This window comes from Aristolochia californica, unplaced genomic scaffold (genome assembly GCF_029961685.1).
Source record: "Aristolochia californica isolate CCGP_79_NKW_82.1479 unplaced genomic scaffold, dmAriCali1.0.hap1 SCAF_7, whole genome shotgun sequence".
Lineage (NCBI taxonomy): Eukaryota > Viridiplantae > Streptophyta > Magnoliopsida > Piperales > Aristolochiaceae > Aristolochia > Aristolochia californica.
In genome coordinates this window covers 5,637,370-5,665,367 of record NW_027182268.1, presented here as the reverse complement: position 1 = coordinate 5,665,367, position 27,998 = coordinate 5,637,370, and the positions used below count along the sequence as shown (strand labels likewise).

The window sequence follows — 27,998 nt, the reverse complement described above, 5'->3', positions numbered from 1 at the left end:
GCCCCCTCCCTCTGCTTAAAAACAGCCCCTTCTTTTGTACGTTTCTAGACTTTCTCTCTCTAGTCGGGGAAAAGAAATCGCGAGGGCCGAGACTCGAGAGGGACCGAAACAAAGCAACGAAGCCGAGGCCTCTTTCGAACCTCGCTCAGCTGATCCTCCCGTTTCGATTCCGGTCGAGACCTTACGCGCTTCGAAGCGTCTTCGAGTTCGTTAAACCTCCGGAAGGTGTCAAATTTCCGTTCGTGGAGGATTTTCTTAGATTCGTCGCTCCCGCTGTCTGTTTTTAGCTTTTTTGGCTTCAACTAGAAGAGAAGAGGTGAGTCAGAGAGATTGCTACGAGGGAAGGAGAGCCGTTGCCGAGATTTAGGTTGTTTTTGTGTAATCCATCCGATTTAAGAGTCTTCTTTCGTTTTTTTGCTAGAAGTAATTTCCCTTTCAAGCTCTTAAGTCTTACCTCTTGTGCCTTATGTGGGAAAAAGTGAAAATAAATATTATTAGAGTCGTAAATGGTTTTTGTTTTGGAAAAATGTCAGTGTTTTTTAGTCATTGTTGCAGAATCTAGCAGTTTGTTTTTGTTCATTTTACTTGCGTTTTTTTTCCCATGAAATATGTGGCTGTAGACTCCTTTTCAACATTCGAAAAATTCCTTGTTTACGGTTCCTACGAATATTCTCTCATAAGCCTTCTGTGTGGCTACCGTTGATGTTCAGCGAACACTAGTGGGATAGTACAGTACTGAATATATACACAATATAGACGGAAGAGACATGTAGTTAACTATCTTTTGGTCCACCTGTGGTGTACTTGAGGCTGGGCATTTGATTCGGGACACAGAAAATAGAAGAAATGATGTAGTTTTCATTATAGTAATGTGCTGTTTTTTTTGTTGAAGATGATAAATTGTCTGGGAGAAGCGTCCTTGCATTTCAGTGGCATGAAATGTTGAGCATCTTACGACAAAGAATGCTTTTTCAACACCTTGCAGACAGAGGTAAGTGAACATTTTTTGGCACGTGTATTAGCTGAAAAAATAATTGACAACGAAGAGAACTTGTAAAGCTCAAGTTTAAACATTTCTATGCTTTGTTCAAGTTCAGTAATAACACAGCTACGGGCTTGTAAAGCAAATCTGGGCAGCTGCTCTCCGCTACTACTACCTTACTGTGTTTTTTTCTTCATTTGTTGAACTGATTTATTGAAGAAGTTGAAGAACTTAACCTTGAAGAAGAGTAATATACATATAACAATGAATGGAACCCTTCAAGCTTATAATAATAATCTCAAATTTAGAACACAAGGCTTATAAGATCAGGATTGGAAGTTATTGTTATTTTTTGGTAGCCAGGATTGGAAATCATGCTTTCACTGAACCTTTCAAAATCTAATCTCAACTCACCCAATCACAATACTAGATAAGAATATCTTATCCATGTAATAAAATCCAATATATATACATATATATTTCAAATTTGAATATGGAACATGATAAGCTGATGAGACTCAAACTTAAGGCGTCACATTGGAACACTTCTCCCCTGCCACCCCATGTGTCCATTGTGCTAAAGGCCCACTCGAGAATCGACATAATTTTGTGCTCTAGCACATGTCTAGTTAATGCATTGGGACATCTATGCTTTATTGTAACTTTCTTCAATATTGTTTCAACTTGAACTTTTTATTCTTTTTGTTTTTTTGAAAAAAGCGAATGATTTCATTAAAGGGGAAAAGGTGAGATGAAAACCTCAAGTCCCAAGGCAGATGGGATTTTCAATTGCAAGAACTGATCTTTGAACCCGAGACTTAGCCAATTCATCAGCAAGATGATTGGCTGATTGAATGACTTAGAGGCCTGTTTCAACTTGATTTTGGTAAAAAGGATACAACTTATGTCTTTTTTTCTGTTTGGAGGCTGAGCACATCAAATAGATGGTGCTCATGTATTATACTTGTATTCCCCATGCAAGTATCTTCCAATGCAAATAACACTTGCTTGCAATTGATAGACGCAGTAGATAAACCAAATTGCATGATGAACCACATACAGGCCTCAGAATTCTTGAAGCCCGTCTTTCACTTATTCCTTGGATGAATGAGAAAATGGTCTGCGTTCTTGAGGTCTATCTTGGAGGAAATATGAGCAGCACTTGGTGTTTGAAACATGTATCAAGTACAATACTTGATCGTAATCTTGCTGATGGAATTACTCTTAACTTAGATCTTTTGATATCCATGGGAGTTAAAAGGGCAGGAAGTGCAGAACTTAAAATTCTCCCGGTAGAACTGTTTGTTAAGTAGCTTAATGACTGCAACTCCTATGTTCAATAGACTATCCTGTGGTGGAATGAAATTCAGAGTCTTAGAGCAATCAACAATATAAATTTATCTTATTGGGAGAGGCCCAAGGACAAGCTTTATATGAATATTTTCATGGAGTTCCTCAAGGGGGAGCTGAACCTCTTGCAGGATTGTTGTATTTTCAAACTCTTCATTACAAATAAGAGGGGAAAGAAATTGCTCAGTTGATTCCTTTTGATATATCGTTGTGGTTGAAAAATGAGTGGTCCCAGGCCATCTTTAATGTGTTTGGTGGTTTACATATTTCTCTGTTTTTTTTTATCCTTTAATTGAGTTATCCTAATGTTTCGTATCCAAGTTATCATAGCCATTGCTTAGGAAGAAGCTTTAGGGTTAAATGGTTTTAGTGTAGAGGTTTACAACTTTGTGGGATTTCACCAAAGTGAATGGCAAAAAAATTGTCTAACTTATTTGACAAGGGATTATTGGCTATACAGTAAATAATTCTTTCATGACTTTGTTACCTAGAAAGGGAAAGGGAGGGTACATTAAATGAATTCAAGCCAGTCAGTTTAATTTCTGGTTCCCATAAAATTGTGTCTCAACTGCTAGCAAACTTCTTCAAAATAACATTCCAAGTATTTAAGTTCTACTTAGGGTGCATATATCAGAGAGAAATAGATTCTTGATTCAACCTTTTTGTGTAACCAACTTGAGTCATCATGGGTTTGACAAGAAGAAGACGCTGTGAAAAGAAGACTTCTCCTTGGAGACTATTGTGACTTTTCTATGGAGCAATGGATTTGGCTGATACTGTTGTTTGTTGGAATCATATTTGGATCAGACAATTGCTTTGCTAGGTCTCTTGATAAGAGGGGGTTTCTGCCAATCTTATTTTGTAAGGGACCCCTCTTAAGGTTGTATTCCTATTTTTCTTTGGTCTTTCAATATAAATGCATCCTTTCTCAAAAAAAAAAAGAAAAAGAAAAAAAAAAGAAAAAGAAAAAGAAGATGCTGGGTGTCCTGGGCTTTTTGCTAGGAAAAAAGAGATTTGGTGATTATCGATGCTCTTAGATAAAATTGTGGTTCTTTTCTTTCCTGTTTGTGCTTGTCAAAGCTGCAACTTGTGGTTAGTAAAAGGACTAGGGATCTCTACTAAGGTGATTCTTTTTTTTAAGGCTTTCATTAAAAGGCCCAAAGGCAAAACAATCTACTACGGTGATCTTTCTCACCTCTTCTTTATCTTATTCAGAGAGACTCTCAACTCTTTGATTCTCACAACCTAGCAGTTGGGTGGTTGAACCCCATCTTTTCCTTGCATTTTAAAGTTCTTAATGACAAAATATTTGGGTGAGACACAACTTTTTCTCACCCTTTTTAACATCATCTTTCCAGAAAATCTAACAGAAAAAATCCATATTCCTTGGCGTTAATGTCATGCTTGATGCCTTTAGCTTTCTGCATTCTCAATTGGAAAGTCACATTCCCAGCTCGTCATGTCTTACCCTGGGCTTCCCTCGTTCATACACAAGCCCTTTGAGTCCCATGAACCTAATCTTGGAAAGCTTAGAACCATACTTGCGATTTGTGTAGCAAGTTTCTCTATGAGGTGGGTTTCATTACCCTTTCGAGGCCAACCTTCATAAGTATTCCGATGTCCTTCTTTTCCTTCCTCCTTGAAGTGGCATTCAGGTGTATTCCGGGTATCTTTTGTTGAACTCAATTTTGCTGCTCAAGAAACCTTGTGGCCTGATCCCCACCTCATTTCACCTGCCCAACCTTATTTAAAAAAAAAAATCCTTATATAGATCAATTAAAAATAAAAAATAAAATAAAAAAAGGGAAAACGAATAGAATCTCAAAAAAATTAAATTTCCTATCTTGAATCTTGAAATAGGCTTTGAGACATGACATGTGAAATCGAATCAAAGGAAATGAAACTTTTCAAATACCGGGCCCTATAATATCTTTACAGCCTATCGTATGTGTTAAAACAGAGGCTAAATACGACCATATAATCAAGGATATCAACTCCGAACAGTAAATGAGAAATTGTAAAGATGCATGAAATTAGTAAATCAAACCACAAAGTATAGAGAGGGAGACACAAAGTTACGTGGTTCGGCAACAACCTACTCCACGGGTAGAGATGACGATGATTCCACTCAAATCGAAAAGGGGACGACTCCGAGCTTGATTACAAAAACGATTTCTCGATTAATCCCTCGGCGAAACCCCTTTCTTGACGAAACCCTCTCTCAACCAAAGAAATCACCAAATGTCTCGACTACCCCTTCTCGACAGAGAGATTTCCGATTATATGACTTAATCGGGTAACATACGCAGATCCCAAACGGGTAAGAGGGTCGAAGCGGGTAATCGGATTCAAGACACCCGATTAACAAATCTCCACCTTGGCTTGAATTCGATTACTTCTCTCTGAAAAGTGAAACTATTCAAGACACCCGATTAACAAATCTCTACCTTGGCTTGAATTCGATTACTCCTCTCTGAAAAGTGAAATTGTCTATCGCCATCTCCACCTTGCCCCTTAAGGCATCCTCCTTAGGTACTGCAAACACCAATCAAGTCCAAGCAGTGCTTGAACTTGAGTGTAGGAACTGGTTTGGTCACCATATTTGCTGCATTTTCTGTGGTACCAATCTTCATTACCTCAATCTGGCCCTGAGAGACAATATCTCTCACAAAAAGATATCTGAAATCAATGTGCTTAGTTCTTTCATGATACATTTGATTTTTATTCAGATGTATAGCACTCTGACTATCACAGTGAACAACTGTAGCACCTTGTGGCAAACCAAGCTCGCCAAGTTAACCTCTCAACCAGATAGCTTCTTTCACTGCCTCAGTCAAAACCATGTACTCGGCCTCTGTAGTGGATAAGGCAACTGTAGTCTGTAATGTTGCCTTCCAGCTCACTGCACAACTCGAGAGAGTGAAAACGTAACTTGTCAGAGATCTCCTCTTATCATGATCGCCAGCATAATCAGAATCAACATAGCCAACTGCACCAGTATCTCTGCAACCCCCAAATACGAAACCAGTACTAGTAGTACCTTTCAAGTATTGAAATATCCATTTCATAGCCTGCCAGTGTCCCTTGCCAGGACGTGCCATATATCTACTCACAACACTAACTACATGTGAAATATCTGGACGAGGGCAAACCATAGCATACATAAGGCTCCCAACTGCACTCGCATAGGGAACATGGGACATGTGCTCCTCCTCATCCTCGGTGTGCGGCGATAACTCTGTTGAAAGTCTGAAATGGGCAGCAAAAGGTGTGCTCACAAGTTTAGCGTCGTGCATCCCAAAACGCTCAAGTACCTTCTCAAGATAACTCTTTTGTGATAGGTACAACTTGTTTGCCTTTCTATCCCGGCGAATCTCCATGCCCAATATTTTATTTGCTGCGCCCAAATCTTTCATCTCAAAATCACCACGAAGTTGAGTCTTCAACTTGTTGACCACAGACATATCTTTGGTTGCAATAAGCATATCATCATCATATAACAACAGATACGCAAATGAACCATCTGAGAGCTCCCTGAAGTAAACACAACTGTCATGCTCACTCCTAGAATAACCATGGTCCATCATAAACATGTCGAACCGCTTATACCACTGTCTAAGTGATTGTTTCAGCCCATACAAAGATTTATGAAGCAAACAAACATAGTCCTCCTTTCCCGAAACAGAAAACCCCTCTGGCTGATGCATATAAATCTGCTCTTCAAGCTCACAATGTAGAAAAACTGTCTTGACATCAAGTTGCTCTAGCTCTAAGTCAAACATAGCAACCATAGCAAGTAACACGCGAATAGAGCTATGTTTCACAACAGGTGAGAAGACCTCAGAGAAGTCTACACCCTCTCTCTGACTATAGCCCTTTGCCACTAAACGTGCCTTGTATCTAGCATCGTCATCACTTGGAGTTCCTTCCTTTCTCTTGAAGACCCATTTGCATCCAACAATCTTTTTGCCCTTTGGTGGTTTCACAAGCTCCCAAGTTTGGTTCTTTTGGAGAGATTCCATCTTCTCATTCATAGCAATAGTCTATTTTTCAGAATCACTACCCGTGACAGCTTCATGGTAGTTAGAAGGCTCTTGAAACTGAACGGTCTCTGCCATAGTCAATGCATAAGCCACCATGTCTGCATAGCCGTACTTCTGAGGTGGCCTTATCTGCCTCTTACTCGATCTCGAGCCAAACTGAACTGTGGCTCTTGTGATGCATCTTCTACCTCACTAGAATCTTGCACCTTGTCTTCAATGGACTGAACTGGAGTGTTTTCTATGTCTCTCCCAAAAGTATTACTCTCAAGCTCCACCTGCTCACTGATACCCTGATTTCTGCCTTCATCAACAGACTCCTTCCTGGGATGAAGCATATAAGTTTTATCAAAAGTAACATCTCTACTGATAAGAAACTTAGGTGCCTTGGGATCAAGACACCATAACCTATACCCTTTCACCCCAGATGCATAACCCAAAAATATGCATTTCTTTGCACAAGTTTCTAATTTACCCTCATTCACATGAGCATACGCTGGACAACCAAAAATTTTCAAACTAGAATAATCTGCCAGAGATCCAGACCATACCTCAACAAGAGTCTTACACTCAATAGCAGTGCGTGGAGACCGATTCACCAAGTAGCATGCTGTAGAAACTGCCTTAGCCCAAAAATCTTTCCCCAAACTCGCATTTGAGAGCATACACCTAGCCCTCTCCAAAAGTGTCCTGTTCATGCGTTCTGCGACACCATTTTCCTGAGGAGTGTGCCTCACTGTACGATGCCGAGCAATTCCCACATTCTTGCAGAAATCATTGAACTCCCCTGAACAGAACTCCAAACCATTATCAGTCCTGAGCCTCTTGATTTTCTTTCCAGTCTGATTCTCAATCATAGCCTTAAACTGCTTGAAAGAAACAAACGCTTCATCCTTAGTCTTCAACGGATAAAGCCAAACCTTCCTAGAGTAGTCATCAATGAAGGTAATAAAATACCGAGCACCACCCTTTGAAGGAACACGAGAGGGACCCCACAAGTCGGAATGGATATAATCCACTGTACCCTTGGTTCTGTGGATTGCCGTACTGAATTTCAGACGCTTCTGTTTCCCTAAAACACAATGTTCACAGAAGTCTAAATTCCCTGTCTTCTGATCACCAAGCAAACCCTGTTTGCTCAAAAGTGTCATTCCCCTCTCACTCATATGCCCTAATCGCATATGCCACAGATGAGTCGTGTCTGTATCTGAATCTGTAGATGAGGAAACCGCTGTAGCACCTATGACTGTACTGCCCTGAAGCACATAAAGGTTGCCAACCTTTTTTCCTTTCATCACAACTAATGCACCTTTACAGACCTTCAAAACTCCACCTTCAGCTGTATATCTACAACCAAGGGAATCTAGAGAACCTAGAGAAATCAGATTTTTCTTCAAGTCTGGTACATGCCGAACTTCTGACAAAGTCCTCACTATACCATCATGCATCTTGATTTGGACCGTTTCAATCCCAACAGTTTTATAGGGCATGTTGTTCCCCATCAAAACTGTACCACTATTCACCGACTGATATGTCGCAAAATAGTCTTTGATAGGACACATGTGGTAGGAGCAGCCCGAATCAAGTATCCACTCATCTTGTGAGTGTGCAGCACAGGCATCAACTGTGAGAACATATTCTGAATGATCAGAATGATCTTCAGCAACCCCAACAACATCTCTCTGTCCATCAAACTTCTCTATTGTATACTTTGCAGCCATTTTTACCAAAATACCCTCAATTAAAAAATGCTCAATATCTTCTCTCCCTTTGGACCTCTCTCGGCACTTACAGAGACCAGCAACGGAACAGTGCCCAAAAAATGAGTTTTCCTTCTCGACACTTACAGAAACCCAACAACGGAATAGTGCCAGAAAACGTAGAGAGAACGGAGCTGAAATCCAGTGCAGTTGCCGGAAAACGCAGCTTTGATACTAGTTTGTTAAAACAAAGGCTAAATACGAGCATATAATCAAGGATATCAACTCCGAACAATAAATGAGAAATCGTAAAGATGCATGAAATCAGTAAATCAAACCACAAAGTAAAGAGAAGGAGACACAGAGTTACGTGGTTCGGCAACAACCTACTCTACGGGTAGAGACGACTATGATTCCACTCAAATTGAAAAGGGGATGAAGCTTTGCGGCTCTGAGCTTGATTACAAAAACGATTTCTCAATTAATCCCTCGGCGAAGCCCCTTTCTTGACGAAACCCTCTCTCAACCAAAGAAATCACCAAATGTCTCGACTACCCCTTCCTGACAGAGAGATTTCCGATTAAATGACTTAATCGGGTAACATAGGCGGATCCCAAACGGGTAAGAGGGTCGAAGCGGGTAATCAGATTCAAGACACCCGATTAACAGTATGAATAAAGGAAGACTCATATATGATTGGCAAAGTAGCAACTTTACAACATAACACATTGTCTAGGCCTTATGGAAAAAAAATAATAATTGGAAATTTAGTAGAAATTCTCTTCCAAGGAATATTCTGATTAATAAAATTGTGGGCCAAGTTTCCTCTTGGATACTCACGAGGAAAGAATTCCAAAACCTTAAAGGATCCAATTTGTGCAGGAACTGGCAACTTATCGCATAAATGTCTTATCCATCCATCCCCCCCCGTTGTAGAAACTTGGTCCCTACACTTCAAATTAAATTTTGACAGAAGCACTTACGGTTGCCTTGGGCCTGCCGGATTTGGAGGTGTTATCCACGACGATAAAGGGAAGCTTCTATTTTCCTTTGCTAGGCCGATTGGAGTATCTGACTCAACTACTGCTGAACTCTCTGGGTTGTATAATGGTTTAACCCTCTTCAAACAACGGTTGGTAGGCCCTCTCTACGTTGAAGTAGACTCAAAAGTCGTTATCAACTGGTGTGAGAAGTCTTTTAAACCGCCTTGGCGGCATTGGGATCTGTTTGAAGATATACGTAATTTACTTTCTTTCTCAATTGCAATGTAATTAGAAATACATTCCCAGATCTACTAATCACCTAGCAGATGTTCAGGCTAAATTAGGCATTTCCCTCCCACATCTTGTTGTGGAGGAAGGTCCTTCTTAGCCAGGTATTGTACTCTTTCTTTCTCTTTTAATATATACAATTTTTTACTAAAAAAAAACAAACTTTACAGTCTAACATGAATGCAATTTGATGCTGGATATCATTATCCATATTCACACTGACAATACTGCCCTTTTTCCAATTCACGCTGTGCTCAACATGAACTCATAAACTGCTAGAAGGGCTTCAGGACTTAATGCTTTATCCAAATGTGCCATCACAAAAGCAACCATATAATCGGCAAATTGTAGGATGGAAGTATTAAGTGGACAATCTTGATTTGAATCAGATAAAGATCCTCTTTTGTGCCCTCATAAATATGACATTTAGTGCTTCTCCAACTAAGTTAAACAATAACGATGATAGTAAGATCACCTTGCCGATTGCCTCTTGAGTTTGCTCATAAATTTGGAGAATGCTTAAACAGTCCTTGAAAGATCATGGAAGCTGAAAGGTCTCTGGATGATCCTCTTTTTCTTCTAGTGTGCTTTCAAAAATAGGTAAAGAGTAAAATTGTCAATCATAACCTTTGATCATTTGGATTGCATTATACAAATATTCAGCATTGAACGTGAGTTCTATGGTAGAGTAAAGAAAAGATCATCTCATCCTTCAGTTCTCATTTTCTTTCCAAGTTTGGGTTTCCATGGTTGACAAGTTGGGATCATGCTATGGTTTCTCTGATCTTGTATGATTTGATTATCAATTTGTTGCCGCCTCTGCTTCATAATTCTAGCTTCATATTGCACAACTCTTTAACAATCATATCTTGAGGAGCATTTGGAATTGGAGAAACCAAAGATAACTTTCTTCTAATATTGCTTAGGAAAGGTGGTTTTTAAGAAGCTATACACAAGATCCTTTGGTGGACTGCTGTTTTCCATGATTTTAATGAATACACTTTTTTTTTTGAATAATGATGTATAAACTATTAAATAGAGGGAGAAGAATACAAACCTAACTAAGTGGGCCTTCCTCCACAACAAAATATTGGAGTGAAACACCCAACTTAGCCTGAGTGTCTGCCAAATGATTGCCATACCTAGGGATGTGTTTCCAGATACAGGATTTTAAAGAATACACTCGTGTTATGATTTGTAGGATTTGGAAACTAATGGACACTGTTTCCTTTTATAAATCTCTTGCTTGATTCCTTGGTCCGCCTTCTTTGGACAACATTGTCAAGCTCTTCTGCAGTGGTGATTCTAAAGCAGATCACTGGCATATTGTTTGTGGGGATTCTTTCACTTTTATGGAACTCTTATTGATGATGATACTGGATCTCTCCATTGGGGGTGTGTTTTGTTAGTTACCTTCACTCCAGCTTTCTTGTTGCTGGAGGAAATGAAAAGAAGTTGTTGGTTGATGTAATGAACTCACCTTTGTTGTCTGGTCTGGCTGTCCTACGGGGAAATTCAAGGCTAAGCTAGAGCAGTCATTGTGACTTGGCAGCACATCTCTTGAACCTGTTAATGATGTTGCCAATTATTTTGTTAGAGAGGAACTAAATTGCCAACTCTTTTTGTGAATAGTTCCTGTAATTTTTTTTCCTCCTTGATCAAGGCATTGTTGGTGAGAATTGTTGTTATCCCCTGTTTCTTTCAATTTTTTGCAATAAATTTTGTTTTCATTTCAAAGAAAAAATTGTCTTCCAGCTGCAAAAAATGATATTTATCTTTCTATTTTCGTTTGGAAAATTTTAAGGTACTTAAGTCGTGCTACTTTTCATTTCACTGTTGTTGCCAAGCTGTTTTAAATCAACCGGTTGAATTTTAGTGATATCAATTTCTTGTACTATGTTATCTACATGTAGAATTTCTGCAACCAGCTCAAACTTTTTTCTGCACTTATTATTAACTGATTATAGTTTTTATTTCTTGCAGGCACTGCAAAATGCTATAGGCCATTGTAGATCAATCATGGCCTCAAAAGGTCCTAGGTCTAAACTTGAGCATGAGACAAGGGCTAGGCGTCAAAAGGTACAGTTTTCACCTACTTGTGTTTATTTTAGGTATTTTGTGGACATTAATGCTAATATTCCATGTTGTAAGAGCAAAAAGAGCAGCATAATTTAAAAAAAAGAAAAAGAGTAAAAAGAGCTGGTGGACTATGAATGTTTCCCCTCATCTTATATTGTTAGGTACTTTTATCTTTTATATGATATTCATGCTTAACTATTGTCATGTCCTATAGGCCTTTGAAGCTCCAAAGGAACCTCCTCGTCCCAAGACCCATTGGGATCATGTTTTGGAGGAGATGGTGTGGCTATCAAAGGTGAGCTATTTGTTAGTTTCACCTAGTTACTAAACCTTCTGTCTTTCACTGTATTATTTGTCTAAAGTTATTTGGTTTCACCATTGGTATTTGAATTGTGTGATATAAGCATAGATGACTTTCCAAAAGAAGAAAATATGGAGCTATAAACATAAATGAGGTTCCTATACCTGTTTCCTTCATTAAACTTTTTCATGTGTATTATGCACACACTGCATGCATTTCTTTACCTTTTGGCTTACAGGACTTTGAAGCAGAACGCAAATGGAAACTAGCTCAGGCAAAGAAGGTTGCAATAAGAGCTAGCAAGGGCATGGTAGACCAAGCTACTAGAGGGGAGAAGAAAATCAAGGTTTATATTCAACAATTCACAATGTTAATGTAGTTCAAAAAAATAAAAAAATTGAGCCTACTGACACATGAGTGGGACTCTTGTTATTTTATCTCATCATATTGACTCATTCTTTGTAATTCAGGAAGAAGAACAGCGATTGAAGAAAGTTGCCCTTAGTGTCTGTAAAGATGTGAAGAAATTTTGGATGAAAATAGAGAAACTGGCAAGTAGCTGATGGAACTGAGCTGTTTCTTGTATCCTGAATCTATGGCCGATCCATTCTGAGATACCTTTTGTCTGTTTTAAAATGCTGCAGGTGCTTTACAAGCATCAGCTGGAGCTTGAGGAAAGAAAGAAGAAGACACTTGACAAGCAACTTGATTTTCTCTTGGACCAGACCGAGAGGTAAGGGGTTATTATTCATGCTTTGAATTCATTTTTAAAATGCAAGGTTTAGGAAATGATTCCACCTCAGGATTTGCTTTAGTCTGAAAGGAAATCTATATTTTATTTGGTTTGGTGATCCATTTGTTTCAGGTACTCAACGATGTTAGCAGAGAATCTAGTGGACTTGCCATATAAAGAAAGGACAGCTTGCCTAGACTCTGGAATGGAGCAACTGAGCAGTCCTGAAAGAAAAGGGGAAGGAAGAGGTCTGTACCTGTATGTAGATGAGCCAATTGCCTTTCTTCTGCATCACGAATCTAAAATTTTATTTTAACACCCTCAGAGATCAATTTATCTTATCAGATCCTCAGTCAGACCATGTTGAGACAGATGGCGAATATGGTGTACAATCTGAGGATCAATCTGTGAGTTTTTTTCTTTTCTCTTTCTTTCTATCTTCTTATTTCATCTGTCAGAAAATTTATCTTTGTTTTAGTTTATGGAAGAGTTTGATACTATATTGTGACAGGAAGACGATGAACATACAATTGAAGAAGATGAAGCACTTATAACAGAGGAAGAACGGAAGGAAGAGTTGGCTGCTTTGCAAGATGAAGTAGATCTCCCACTAGAAGAGCTTCTCAAGCGATACACTAATGATAAAGGTAAAAACTCTGATGGTTTTTAACTTCTATTATCTCATTTCTACTTTTTGGCTTTACCATCCTTGTAATTGTGATCAATGTAATCATTCTCAGTTAGCAGGGAAGGAAGCCGTGAAGGTGAAGAAGAATCCGAACCATCTGGAAGGGAAGAGAACCTCAGTAAGGGTAAGAGAGAAGTAAGTGAAGTAGTTCTGGTGGCTGTTGAATGCATACTAGAGAATTGGCTAGTTCTGATTTTCAGTTAACTTGCAGTTTCTGCAAAGCAAGTGAATGGTACTTTGTCCCCAAGGCTTGAGAAATTGTCAGATGGAGAAAGCCCTCTTAAATGTGCTGAGAAAAATCCTTCTGGGAAAACTAATGCAAATGGCTTGATTCTTGTTGCAAGTCAGCATTGCGTAAGTTCTCTTCTAAGCAGTGTATTGTTTTTTATTAAAATTTTAGATTACACCTTATTTTTTATTTTTAAATGAAAAGCCGATTTATTAGATAACTCACAAAAACAGGCTAAAAGCAATGGCGAAATCACCAGTCCAGAAAACCAGACTTCAGTTGCTTCACCTTGTCATTCTGGACATAGTTCAGGAAACCACAAAAAGTTAGATGAAGGATATTCATCAATTGGTTCTGGTGATGAAATGGTAAGGTCATCTGTGTTGCTTTTACCTATTGAGTATTCCTTGCTATTTTGGGAAAAAATGGTTTTATTGTACCAAAAAAAGCTGCCTAAGGCATTTAAAGCAGGCTTATATATTTTTTGAGAGGGGCAGGCTTATATATTGCTAGGCTTCTTTTCAAAAAACAGGATATTGGCTCTGTGGGAAAATGTAAATATTATTTATTTTGATAATTTCATGGTGATGCTAAGTTATTGTGAGTTAAGTCTGTTCTCATGAAAGATAACCGAATATAATTTCTTATCCAAGTGCTAGAACTTTTTTCTGGATAAATGATTGACATCGATCTTATCTCTGAATGACGTTAGGCTTTAGGAGCACATTTTGGAATTTCTACCCAGCCCTACTCTTTTACTAAAAATAACATAACATCGGTTTCCTTGCCTATTCCAGCTTGTTCGAGGCCCTTTTTTTCCTTTAAGACATTGAGTTTAGTTATTCAGTGCTGTTCTCTTCTCTTTTAGGCATCGGAGGGTTTTTTAAGGATTGTCATAAGTTGGAGAAAAAGACAGGTCTGATCTCCTTGCGGATCAGAGCATTTCATCGAGGAAATTGCTGATTTTTGTACTTGATTTTAATCCCTTGGTTGTTTTTATATCTCTGATTGAGGTGAAGAGAAGATCAAGTGCTGTACTACTTTTATTGGATTAAGCTGCAAACGGTCCCATTCTGAAACCTAGTGCTCTTCCAGAGCCCTTTCCCCTCTCCCTAAAAGATCAGAACCATCGGTACCTCCCATCTCGTCCCTTCCTTCAACAATGGAACCCGAAATTCTTGAACAGACAACGTCCCCCCTGTCATCGCTACATATCAGAGAAGACGCCGTCGCCTGGAGGCAGAGATTAACAAAGGAAATATGCCCTCTGCCATCCCCCAAATGCCTGAGAGACATGACAGTCCTCAGCTCCCGCCTCCCTCACCTGGTAGACCTGATTGTCTAGTGGAAGAACTCCAGGTCAAGCGATACAAATATGACGAAGAGACATGGCAGCAAATGATGAGTCTCGCGCGTCTTTTTGGAGCAATTTACAGAGGCCAGTTGCCTGGAGACAACACCTCGTCGGGAGTCCAAACACTCAATTCCAGATGATTGTGTTATCTTGGAATTTAAGGGGTATAGGTGGCTTTCGGAAGAAGGAAATGGTTTCAAATTTTCTCTCCCAGTTCAAACCCTCTGTGGTTATTTTACAAGAGACAAAATGTCAGGAGATGTCTGACTCTATCGGTAAGGAGATCTGGTTGAATCCTTTAATTAAATGGGCGGCTGTTAATGCAGTAGGCCATTCTAGGGGCATCCTTGTGGCCTGGGACTCTTCTCTTTTGGGCTCCCTCCACGTGGCTGAAGGTCGTTTCTCCCTGGGCATCCAGTTCAGGGATCTCTCCTCCAGCAAGATGTGGTGTGTAGGGGGAATGTACGGTCCAACCAGATATCGTGAGAGGAACCTCTTTTGGGAAGAATTATGTGAGCTATATCAATCTTGGAGGCTCCCATGGATTTTTGCGGGTGACTTCAATGCAATCTGGTATTGCAATGAGAAGAAACCCCCCACCATTCGTATATCGGCTTCTATGAAGGGTTTTTCAGATTTCATTGGCAGCTGTGGTTTGGAGGAGATCTCATTATCCGGGAAAAATTACACATGGTCGAACAACCAACAACAACCGATTTTATCAAAGCTGGATCTTTTCATGGCTTGCCCTGATTGGTTGCTGCTCTTTGGAAACGTCTCGGGTCGCATTCTCAACAAGGTGGGGTCAAATCACTGGCCAATCATGATAACTACTTCTTTTGAGAAAAGGTGTCCTTCTCCTTTCAGGTTAGAGAACTCATGGCTGTCTGTGAAATATTTTGCTTCCCTTATTGATGGATGGTGGTCGGAAGGCCCAAGTTTGAACAAACGAGATTGGGCCTTCCCTCTGAAGTTTTGTTTCTTAAAAGGAAAAATCAAGGAATGGGCCACCTGCCACTGTACTACATTGGCTGCTGAAAAGTCCTCTCTTCTTGCTCAGATTGCGGATTTGGACCTTGCCGAAGAACAAAGGTACTTGACTTTGGAGGAATATTCCTCCCGAGTCTCTCTCAACTCTAATCTCAATTCTATCTTGCAACAAGAGAAAATTCGATGGAAACAGTGTGCTAGATTTAAATAGTTGAAGGAAGGAGATGCCAATACAAAATTCTTTCAAGCCGTGGCTTCGACAAAGCGTAGGTCCTATCGAATTACCTCATTATGTATTAATAATGAGGTAACGTCGTGTCAGACCGTGATCACTAATGTGTTGCAAAAGTATTTTGCAGATCTATATTCGGAAGAATCATTTAATAGGCCAAAATTGCAGCACATCAGATTCTCTCAGTTATCTCCAGTCGCTGCTTCTCTATTAGAGCTTCCTTTCTCGGCCGGGGAAATCGAGCGTGCTGTTCTAGGCATGGAAAATGATAGAGCACCGGGCCCTGATGGCTTCAATGGTGATTTTCTTAAAAGATTCTGGCCCTGGCTCAAGGAGGACATCTCAAAAATGATTCAAGGATTTTTCAAAAATGGGTCACCTTCCGCAGTATCGGTGCGTCAGTCATTGCCTTGGTCCAGAAGAAGGCAAGTGTTGAGAGGTCGAAGGATTTTCGACCAATCAGTCTCGTCACAAGCGCCTACAAAATCATTGCTAGAATTCTAGCTCATCGTCTAAAAGCTGTTCTTCCAACCGTTATTCACAGAGGGCAAGGTGCTTTCCTTAAAGGAAGAGAGATTTTAGATTCCTCTATGGCAGCACATGAGCTTATTGACCATTTCCAGCGTAATGATGAGCCCAAAATTGTGCTGAAACTTGATTTAGAAAAAGGCGTTTGATAGAGTTAATTGGATCCTCCTTGACGAGATCATGGGAAAAATGGGTTTTGGGGAAAGATGGAGATTTTGGATCAGGAGTTGCATGGGATCAGCCTCATACTCTCTCCTTTTAAATGGCACAGTCTGTCAGTTTTTCAAAGGGTCCAGAGGTATTAGACAAGGTGATCCGTTCTCCCCTCTTCTTTTCAACATGATTGGTGAATTTCTCTGTTCTATGTTTTACTCTGCAGTCAGCCTTGGATGACTTCCCCCGATCAGCCCTCAAGAAGCATTTAATGTCCCTATCCTCCAGTATGCAGACGATACTATCATATTTGGGATCGGAAACATTGAGGAAGCCAGAAAGATCAAAGCGATTTTGGGTCTATTCGAGGTAGCATCAGGCAAAAAAGTCAATTGGGGAAAGACCTATCTAATGGGGTTTAATGCTAGACCTGAGCTTCTTGCAGAGATGGCTAGTATATTTGGTTGTACAACAAGCAAATTACAGTCCACATATCTTGGTTTGCCACTATTCAACGGCCGCATCTGTAAAAGTCTTTGGAATCCAGTGGTTGAGAGGATTGAATCCAGGCTGGCAACTTGGAAAGGGCGGTTACTTAGTAAAACGGGGATGGCTCACCCTTCTCAAATCTTGTATTGTAGGTATTCCAAATTATTCTCTATCTTTTATGCCCTGCCTTGCATCCATATGTAAGACAATGGATAAACTCAAAAGAAGATTCTTATGGAGAGGATCGAGTGATACTTTTAAATATCACCTGATCAAATGGGATGAAATCTGTTTGCCAAAAAATTTGGGCGGCCTAGGGATTCGGAAATCCAAAGATATGAACCAAGCTTTGCTCCTTAGCTATGGAAAATCAGTACACATTCCTCAAATCTTTGGAAGGAAATGGTTACCGCCAAGCTTGGAGGTATTACTCATTGGTGGATGTCAGGGGAAAATCGGAGAGGTTTATCTTCAATTTGGAGAGCACTATATTTACTTCTTCCAAAATTTTCAGCAACTTGCAGATTCTATGTTGGAAATAGTAGGTCTCTCAAATTTTGGGACGATATATGGATGGGGCAGGAGCCGCTACAACATGCCTTCAAAAGTTTGTTTCTCCTATCCACCCTTAGAAATATATCAGTAGCCGATGCTTTCGAGGGGTGTGGTATGAACCTTCATTCTAGAAGAGGACTTTCGGACACCAGTCGACTGATGGATACAGTAACTGCGGTAAAAATTCTTCCTTTGGTGGCAGATAAGCTTGTTTTGTGGCCAAAGAAAAAAGGCATCTTCTCAGTATCATCTGCATTCAGTTTCATCAATGGTTGGAATGCTTCTCATCAGGATCATGAGATCTTTTTTGTTTGGCATCTATGTACTCCTCCTAAGATTAAATTCTTTATGTAGAGTGTTTGTCACAACAAGATTCTTTCGGTAGACGTGCTCAGAAGAAGAGGTCATCCCTCAGGAGACCCCTTGTGTCCTCTCTGCAATATAGAAGTTGAGTCCACTAGTCACATTCTGTTTCAATGCATCTTCTCATGGCAGGTGTGGACATCCATTCTTAGCATGATGGGGATTCAATTTTGTATGGCGGCCGATTTGCTCTCATTCAATAAATTGGTACTTGGTATGTCCCTTCCTGGTCTCAGAAAGGTGATGCTCTCGGCCTATGCTAGCTTCATACTGTGGGGTCTATGGAATGAGCGCAACCGTAGAAGGTTTGAAGGGAAGATCGAATCAGCGGATCAGGTGGTAGATCGAATCAGCGGATCAGGTGGTAGATCGAGTGGTAGGGCATATTTCTTCTTGGCTCCTGACGAAGAAGTCCTTCTCCTCTTTTGTGGGAACTCCTAGCCGTGAGAACTAGTTTAATTTGGCTAGGATGCACTCGAGTACAAACGTCCGGACTGTGAAGGAATGAACCCCTCCTGACCTTAGTTAACTCAAGTTGAACTTTGATGGTTTTTCTCTGGGTAATCCTGGACTCTCAGGATTCGGCGGGGTTATCTTGGACCACCTAGGTAACCAACTTTACTCATATGCCGGCCCTTTAGGAATCACAAACTCTATGTCGGCGGAGCTTCATGGTTTCCTCAATGGGCTTCGCGTTTTCCGAGATAAGTGCACATGTCCCCTCCATATTGAAGGGGACTGGAAGGTGGTCATTGGATGGTGCGAGCGTACATCCCCTCCCCCATGGCGTCATTGGGATATTTTTTGGGAGATTATTGAAATTTGCTCATTATTATTTTGTATTTAGTCTCACATTCCAAGATTCGCAAATTCGGCAGCCGATGCGCTTGCTAAAAACGGAGCTACCCTACAATCACTGGTTGTCAAGGAGATGCTCCCTCCTTTGTAATTTCTGTATTTTCTTGTTTATATATATACATCTTTTTCAAAAAAAAAAAAAAAAAAGCTGCAAACGGGTTCTTCTGTTTCTAGTGAAATTTTCACAAGAAAATTTGGGATCAAATAATGTGATTCTGCCGTAAGCTTTATCCTGCAGGTTGCTTAGGTGCAGGATCCATATAATGTGGGCATGTAAATAAAGTTTCATAAAATTCTCACATTTTGTAATTAAAATGCATTTAAGTATATTTAGTTTCAAAGCAATTGTTTACTTCAGAACCATAAATTTTGATACTTTTGTCATGCGCTCATATGTACATGATTTGCTTTTTGAGATGTGTAACTATAATTTTCAGGATGATAAAGAGTATGTTCTTACTGCTGGGGATGAAAAGGTACACGAAATATTAACCTTTGTAGTTGCAATTTGTGGTTATTTATTGTCTCACCGTGCATCTTATCCTTGTTATTGAAATGCTCTGGTGTTTCTCACTAGACTAATTGCTTGTAGTCGTAGATATTGTTAGTTAAGGAAGGAAAAAGGCACTTTGCATGAGGTACAATAGCTTGTTTATTTGTTTAGGTGTGTAAGATGAGGACTGATAACTCTTATTAGGAAAAAAAGGAATTATGTTGGGGAAGCAAGCAATTAAGAACATGCATTTTCTTGTGAAAGGAAAAAAAAATTATGTGGGCATTAAAAACCTGATTCACCCTTCCTTTCGGTTGTAGTAAATTGAGATCAATATAGTGCAACCCACATGGTTGTTCTCATGAAGGTCCTTATTCGCCTGCTGTTGCTATCCAGTAGTTGAATAAGTTTCAGATGTTCCTAATTGTCCTAGTTTATTTACTGTTGATGGAAATCGTGGTTCGTTTAGACCCTAGTGTGAAATTTTCTTCTTGAGCTTTTAATAAATGGTGGTAGAAAGTAGAAACGAGCTAACACAGGTCATCTATGCAAGTCTTCTGTATGTGGTAAGTGCTTTGTCAAAGCTACTTGACCAATTGAACAACGGTATTTGTTGAGTCAGAACAATGATGTGACTGAATGTGAATTTACTAATCATCATGTTAACTGGCTTCCTTACTGAGTCTTTCGCATTTCATTCTCCATGTTTAGGATGATGAAACGACCCTGTCTGAAGAAGATGAGTTGTCAAAAGGAGAAGCCATGGATCCTGTGGACGAGGCAAGTAGCATCTTATGCTTTTTAAACATTCAGAATGTTTGGGAACTGTTCATATGATGGAAGGCCATTTACTGCTCTAATACTTGATGCTCTGCAGATTAAGTTATTGCAACAGGAGAGTGAAATGCCTGTTGAAGAACTTCTTGCAAGGTATAAAAAGGTATGTCCTACAGCCATATGTTTCTCTCCATATCTTTGTCATTTTTTTTTTTTTTTATGATTCTGCTTCTGTATAAATATTTGAATGACATGTCTCTCTGTGTGCTTCCCAGATTCTCTTAGTCTGTTTACTTTTGGCAGGTTTGTTGACAGGAATAAATTGGTTCTGTTGTTCAGGATATCCAGAATGATGAAGACAGAGAGGTTCAATCTGAGTGTAATTTCACCAGTTCAGAGGACCAGCAGGATGAAGATCGAGATGGACAGGAGAAGCTCGGTGATAAAAAAGTGGTAGTTGAAGGAGACAGAGAAACTGATGAAGATGTCAGGGAGAGTGAAAATATAATTGCTGATGCAGCTGCTGCTGCCAGGTCTGCACAGCCTACTGGTAACACTTTCCAAACAACCAAAGTCCGTACCAAGTTCCCTTTCCTGCTGAAGTTCCCACTGCGTGAGTACCAACATATTGGTTTGGATTGGCTTGTCACCATGTATGAGAAGAGATTGAATGGAATTCTAGCTGATGAAATGGGCCTTGGGAAAACAATTATGACTATAGCTCTCCTGGCTCACCTAGCTTGTGAAAAGGGTATATGGGGACCCCACCTCATTGTTGTCCCTACTAGTGTTATGCTCAACTGGGAGACTGAATTCCTCAAATGGTGTCCTGCTTTTAAAATTTTGACATATTTTGGAAGTGCAAAAGAACGAAAATTGAAAAGGCAGGGTTGGTTAAAGCCCAATTCTTTCCATATATGTATAACAACTTACAGACTTGTTATTCAGGACTCCAAAGTTTTCAAAAGGAAGAAGTGGAAGTATCTAATTCTAGATGAAGCTCATTTAATAAAAAACTGGAAGTCGCAGAGATGGCAAACTCTGTTAAACTTTAATTCCAAGCGCCGAATTTTGTTGACAGGAACCCCACTGCAGAATGACCTTATGGAGTTGTGGTCTTTGATGCATTTCTTGATGCCACATGTCTTTCAATCTCACCAGGAATTCAAAGATTGGTTTAGCAATCCTATCTCAGGAATGGTGGAGGGACAGGAAAAGGTGAATAAAGAAGTTGTTGATAGGTTGCATAATGTGCTTCGTCCTTTCATACTCAGGCGGTTAAAGAGGGATGTGGAAAAACAGCTTCCAAAGAAGTACGAACACGTCGTGTTTTGCAGACTCTCGAAAAGGCAGAGGAACTTATATGAAGATTTTGTTGCCAGTTCTGAGACACAGGCAACTCTGGCTAGTGCGAATTTCTTTGGAATGATTAGCATTATAATGCAGCTTCGCAAGGTCTGCAACCATCCTGACCTCTTTGAAGGTCGTCCAATCATTAGTTCATTTGATATGATGGGTATTGACATGCAGTTAAGTTCTTCTGCTTGTACCATTCTTTCTTCGGGCCCATTCTCTGATGTTGATCTCAATGGTCTATCAATCTTGTTCACTCCTTTTGAATTCTGCATGACTTCATGGGAAGCTGATGAGTTGGCGGCAATTGCCACTCCCTCAAGTTTAATCAAGGATGTTCCTGGTAACCTTGAGACCCTTTTCAAAGGTAGGTCTGGTTCTTCAAGTACAGATGGAAGTAGAAAAAAAATGTATGGTTCAAATATCTTTGATGATATACAAAAGGCTCTCAGGGAGGAAAGAGTAAAGGAGGCAAAAGAAAGGGCAGCTTCCATTGCATGGTGGAACTCTTTACGGTGCCGTAAGAGACCTGTTTACGGCAGAGACTTAAGGGAACTTCTCACCATAAAGCATCCTGTTTGTGATATTCTTGGACAGAAAACAAATCCTGCTTGCTACCTTAACTTCTCGTCAAAATTGGCTGATGTTATCCTCTCACCACTGGAACACTTTGAAAATATGGTTGATCTAATTGAGTCTTTTATGTTTGCTATTCCAGCTGCACGGGCCCCATTTCCTGTTTGTTGGTGTAGTAAGGTCGGGTCTCCGGTGTTTTTGCAATCATCATACAAGGAAAAATGCATGGAGGTCTTTGCTCCTCTTTTATCTTCTATTAGACCTGCTGTTGTGAGGAGACAAGTCTACTTTCCTGATAGACGGCTAATACAATTTGATTGTGGTAAGCTACAGGAGTTGGCAATCCTTCTGAGGCGTTTAAAATCAGAAGGGCATAGAGCGTTAATATTTACACAGATGACCAAAATGCTTGATATCCTGGAAGCTTTCATTAATTTGTATGGTTACACTTACATGCGTTTAGATGGGTCTACCCAACCTGAAGAGAGGCAAACACTTATGCAGAGATTCAATACAAATCCGAAAATTTTTCTTTTCATTTTGTCCACTCGTAGTGGAGGTGTTGGTATTAACTTGGTTGGAGCAGATACAGTAATCTTTTATGACAGTGACTGGAATCCTGCAATGGACCAGCAAGCGCAGGATAGATGCCACAGAATTGGACAGACACGAGAAGTCCATATATATAGACTAATTAGTGAGTGTACAATTGAGGAAAACATCTTAAAGAAAGCAAATCAGAAGCGGGCACTCGATGATTTGGTTATACAGAGCGGTGGATATAACACTGAATTTTTTAAGAAGCTTGATCCTATGGAGTTGTTTTCAGGACATAGAACACTTGCAATTGAGAAGCTGCAGAAAAGTGACACCTCTGTTACTGAAAATTTTAATGTTGAATCAGGAAATTTATCAACTGCAGATGTGGAAGCTGCTTTGAAACATGCAGAAGATGAAGCAGATTACATGGCTTTGAAGAAGGTTGAGCAGGAAGAGGCCGTGGATAATCAAGAGTTTACAGAAGACGCTATGGGGAGGTTAGAAGAAGATGAATTTGTACCTGAGGATGAGTTAAAGCTTGATGAAAAGATGATAGATGACAAAACTGGCTGGATTGTGAATAAGGAAATAGATGGTACCTCGAGTCAGAATCCCCTTAATGAAGACACTGATCTTCTCTTGTCCAGAAGAGTGGAAGATGTTGATATGCTGGCAGATGTGAAGCAAATGGCAGCAGCTGCAGCTGCTGCAGGGCAAGCTAGTTCTTCTTTCGAAAATCAGCTTCGACCCATTGATAGATATGCAATGCGTTTTCTTGACCTTTGGGATCCTATAATAGACAAATCTGCAATTGAAACACAAGTGGCATATGAGGAAGAAGAGTGGGAATTGGACCGTATTGAGAAATTCAAGGAGGATATGGAAGCTGATATTGATGAAGACGAGGAACCTTTGGTCTATGAAAGTAAGTATAGTAGGACAAGTGACTTGTATGCGAGAATTTCTGGACTTAGATTAATTTATATCTGTATGGGGTTTTGTGGTACCTTTTCCCTTAGATTACTCATTGAAATACGTTTGGGTATACACTTTGCAGGATGGGATGCTGATTTTGCCACAGAGGCATACAGGAAGCAAGTTGAAGTCTTAGCACAGCGCCAGGTCTATTATTGCTGTTTTGAATTTAGTTTGTTTCTATTTCTGTTGTATGTCTAAAATGGTTTTTGAATTTTCTATTGTTCATTGGAGTTGTTTTTCATGGAGGTTATATCATATGGCTTTTCAGTTACTGGAAGAACTAGAAGCTGAAGCTAAAGAAACAGAAGATGCAGATGATGGGGATGAGAATGCCAGGTAAGAAGCCCCTCCTGCTTGAGATTTTCAATTTTTGCCTCTGCTACTAGGCAGATAATAAAGAGAAGATTCAGCCTCCCTAAAACTTGAGTTAAATTAAAATATATTTTTTTTGTTGGAGAAAAATTGTTTTAACTTTTTCAATCTGTAATACTTGGGATATTTGAGTGGGCTCTTTGCTTGAGCATACAGAACTCAGTAGATGTTTGAAAAATGAGTTTTTTGGTCTTTTGCCACTCACTTCTTTTCTTTTTTAAATGTAAATTAGATACTGAATTGCTTCTCTATGTCGAAGACAACAGGTTACTGTTGGTAGTATCCGAGCTGTACAAAACTTATTATTTTCATCTTATATATTCTGTTCCATCCTGGGACGCTGTCTCCTGCATTTTGATAGTCTCTGTGTACATTTGCATCTCCTTGGGTATTATTGGTTTCTTAGTAGCCAGGAAATCTTTTATGTTTTTCCTTCTTGACATTCTTTTAAGATGAAAGGTTTGTGTATATTTCTTCCATTAGGATTTTATTCTAGAAATTTTACATTTTTCTTTAGATTTGTGAGCTCAGGTGTAAGAATACATCATCATACTTCTTTTTGTGTATTATTTATATTTTCTTTTTCTTTTTCATTTTTAATGAGCAGGGGTGAGGTTGTAGCTGCGCGTAAAGGTAAGTCAAAAAAGAAGTCAAAGAAGACTAAGTTCAAGTCTTTGAAGAAGGGGGCCCTTAAATCTGAATCAGAAGCTTTAGCTGATGAGTCACCAATAGACCCTATGTCTATTGATGGCAGGTTTGCCTGCCCTGATAGAGAATCATCACCTATTATACCAGCCCTTCAGAAAAAGCGTAAAAAGGCTATAGCTGCTCCTGAAGAAGAGAAGATATCAAAGAAAAGCTCAAAGAAAATTAAAAAGGCTAGTGAAACAAGTTCAGCTATAGATTCCTGTAACATAAACAAGATGAGTCATGAAGTGAAAGACTTAAAATCTTGTGAAGGGGATCTTGATATTAAACACACGAGCAGGTCTAAAACCGGAGGTAAAATCTCCATTACAGCCATGCCGGTAAAGCGAGTTTTGGTGATCAAGCCTGAAAAGTTAAAGAAGAAGGGAAGTGTCTGGTCGAAAGAATGTATCCCACCTCCAGATGCATGGTCCACACAAGAGGATGCCATTTTGTGTGCTGTTGTGCATGAGTATTCTACTAACTGGAGCTTGGTGAGTGACACACTTTACAGTATGCCTGGAGGTGGGTTTTACAGGGGAAGGTACCGACACCCAGTTCATTGTTGTGAGAGGTTCAGGGAACTCTGCTACAAATATGTTGTGTCTGTCACTGAATGCCCCAGCGATGAGAAATTCAGCTCTTCTGGCTCTGGCAGGGCCCTCCTCAAAGTGTCGGAGGTAAGTCGTAAGTCAACTCGTCCTGTAATTTTTTTCTTGAAATGTGGAGGTTAGCTGTGCAATTATCTCCTGGAATTCAGTGTGTTGTGGTCTACTACAAGAGCCATGGTGAGACATCTTGTGGGTGATTATTAAATCAGTAAGGGGCTGTGAAAAGGTGGATGCACAGTTGTCAGCAATAGGAGCAGATTTGCTCTGCTTGAGTTGAATCCTTACCTTTGCCCTCTTTACAAATTGTTGGAGGATATGATGTAATTAGGGTGGCACTGATGTAATGTTGGAGGATATGATGTAATTAGGGTGACACTGATGTAATGTTGGAGGATAAGATGTAATTAGGGTGGCACTGATATAAACTAATTGCATTAGTGCCACCCTAATTACATCATATCCTCCAAAACAAATGATTGTTAAAAGGGAATTAGGCCTGCTTAGTACTGGCTTCCTGATTTATAGACAGCTAGGCTGTGGCTTGTTGCACCATAGAGTTAATTTATGGATTGTTGCCCCATAGAGATAGGTTGTGGCTTCTGGTTCCATATTTGCATAGCTCTTGATTAGTGGAGTTCATGACCATGCAATTGTTCAATTGAGGTTAATGTATCCTACTGATGTGTTGTACTGATTATGGTCATGTTTGGGATGTTGTTTATAACCTGGACTGCTTTTATACCTCTATTCCATTTTTGCTTTGAATCATTTGGATGTTAGGCCGAACTGATTCTCATTGTCATTAATTTATATCTGTAGGACCATGTCCGAACATTGCTTGATGTGGCAAGTGAGCTTCCTGACAATGAGCTACTGCTTCAGAAACACTTCAAAGCTGTTATTTCTTCTGTATGGAGGTCAAGATCGCACTTTGATCGCCTTCGAACCTTACCATCTGCAAGTAACAATGCCTGCACCAATGAAAAGTTTCTGCACTGTGCTACAAGGCAGCTTTCTGGAAAATTCAGTAAAGAATTTGAGAGGGTGAATTTTGTTATTTTCCTCCAGAACAGGAAGTTAGTAGCAACAGCCCTTGATGGTGCTTATATGAAAGGACAGGAGCCAATTCCGTTGGGAGCAGAACAATCTGAACCGGTTCAAGAACAGTTGGAGGTAACACTGGAGATTCAGGATGGACAAAGTGAATCTAAAACCTCTTTGCCGTCAGTGGTTAATGTGATGATACACAGCGCAAATCCATCAGAATCAGTGGATGAACCATCCCCCAAGGATAGTTTGCTGCCAGAATTGTCTTGCAGAATAGCTGAGAACCGTTTAAGGTAAGCAAGTAAAACACGTTGTTACAATGTTTTCATCTCTTAACTTATATTTGTTAGAAATTGTAATTTATTCTTCTATTTTTGGATCTCATGTCACTAAAACAACCAACTAACTACATATTGATCTTTTGCCTTCTAGATGATTCTTCGCATTCCTACTTCCAACATGTAACATATCTTTGGAAAGAAAGATATGTTACATTCTGGTGTTGTTAGAAGTCTAATTTTTAGTTTACAAGCCAGTGAAGAACATTAACTATTTGACTAACAGTTAGTGAGATATCACTGTTCCTATTCAACGATGACTTAAAAAATGTTCCCCTTCTGTTGCAGGATGGCATCAAATGCTTGTTTTGAAGGTGAAGTTCTCAGCTGGGCATCATCAGCTTTTCCAGCAGGTGATTCTATGAAACCCCGTTCCAGTTCAAAAATGCAGTTGTTGGGGAAGCACAAGACTGTTCCTGATTCAATCAAACCGCCCAAGTCAAAGATCTTGAAAGTTACAGAAACAAGTGAGAACTCCTCCCATGTCAATAAACCAGTATTTCTGTCAGCCGTTAGAGTTCCCCCCGATGCATTAGGAGATATTAGTTTTCCTCCTTTGAACATGGAAGATGAGGACATTTTTGGCTCTGCCATGGGTAACCTTCTGGAAGAAAGATTTGACTCAGTTCCTCATCATTATGATCCTTGTTTCATAATGGGACTCGATGATGATTGTAAACAGTTAACAAAAGAAATCTTGGATATTGGATGAAGGCCACCGAAAGTGAGTTTCTGTTGGTCTTCAAAAATTAAACTTCTTACTTGCCTGAATGATCCTATTCCAATGTCTTGTGACCAGCCGTGTTTTGTGATTGGTCATATTTTTGGAGGAAAGAAGAAGGCAAGCAGTCATAGGCCGCCCCGTTGGTTGGGGAAATCTGAGAAGGATGAAGACGAGAGGGAAGGTGCAGTCGGGTGTACAGTATGTATTATATTCATATTTCATTCGTTGGGGAAGCTTGTAATTTTAATTACCACAGGAAATTTTTTTATCCCGCTGGCTTCCAATTGGAATATTATTTCTTGGGTCAAGTTCCCGAAAGAATACAGAAGGGTAAGGAAACGGATGGCTGTTTTTCTTTAATGTCTTTTATATACTCAGTCGCCTGTTCACCTTGGACAAATTAGGGATTTTGGGAGCTTATTAACGATACGAGCCAAGGATATCTTTACGATTTTTATGTAGTTGTTTTTGGTGCAAAGCAATTTGGAAGATTCTCAAAGCCAATCAGAAACATTAGAAGCCCTTCTTTGATTGCCTTAGCATACTTCATTTCTTATCCATATATACTGGTTTTCTATTTCTTTAGCTCCCTTTAGCTCTTGTTCAA

The 27,998-nt window shown here is 39.7% G+C and overlaps 1 protein-coding gene across 1 annotated transcript; it reads left to right on the top strand.

Moving 5' to 3' along the window:
- Nucleotides 1–71: 71 nt before the first annotated feature.
- LOC137935936 (protein PHOTOPERIOD-INDEPENDENT EARLY FLOWERING 1-like) lies at nucleotides 72–27,833 on the top strand. Its single transcript, XM_068780365.1, has 22 exons — nucleotides 72–316; nucleotides 893–991; nucleotides 11,327–11,422; nucleotides 11,637–11,717; nucleotides 11,962–12,069; nucleotides 12,194–12,274; nucleotides 12,368–12,456; nucleotides 12,589–12,704; nucleotides 12,802–12,863; nucleotides 12,968–13,103; nucleotides 13,197–13,268; nucleotides 13,356–13,498; nucleotides 13,607–13,741; nucleotides 19,333–19,371; nucleotides 20,100–20,168; nucleotides 20,266–20,328; nucleotides 20,505–23,559; nucleotides 23,692–23,756; nucleotides 23,881–23,948; nucleotides 24,592–25,351; nucleotides 26,102–26,622; nucleotides 26,956–27,833. The coding sequence occupies exons 3-22, from the start codon at nucleotides 11,363–11,365 to the stop codon at nucleotides 27,377–27,379; spliced, it is 6,147 nt and encodes a 2,048-aa protein (XP_068636466.1). The 5' UTR covers nucleotides 72–316; nucleotides 893–991; nucleotides 11,327–11,362; the 3' UTR covers nucleotides 27,380–27,833.
- The last annotated feature ends 165 nt before the right edge of the window (nucleotides 27,834–27,998 follow it).

Bases quoted from the DNA above. Each gene is read 5' to 3' on its own strand.
- LOC137935936 (XM_068780365.1), top strand. From the start codon at position 11,363: ATGGCCTCAAAAGGTCCTAGGTCTAAACTTGAGCATGAGACAAGGGCT. The intron at 12,457-12,588 runs GTAAGGGGTTAT...CATTTGTTTCAG, and splicing joins CTCTTGGACCAGACCGAGAG to GTACTCAACGATGTTAGCAG. The intron at 12,705-12,801 runs GTCTGTACCTGT...TTATCTTATCAG, and splicing joins AAGAAAAGGGGAAGGAAGAG to ATCCTCAGTCAGACCATGTT.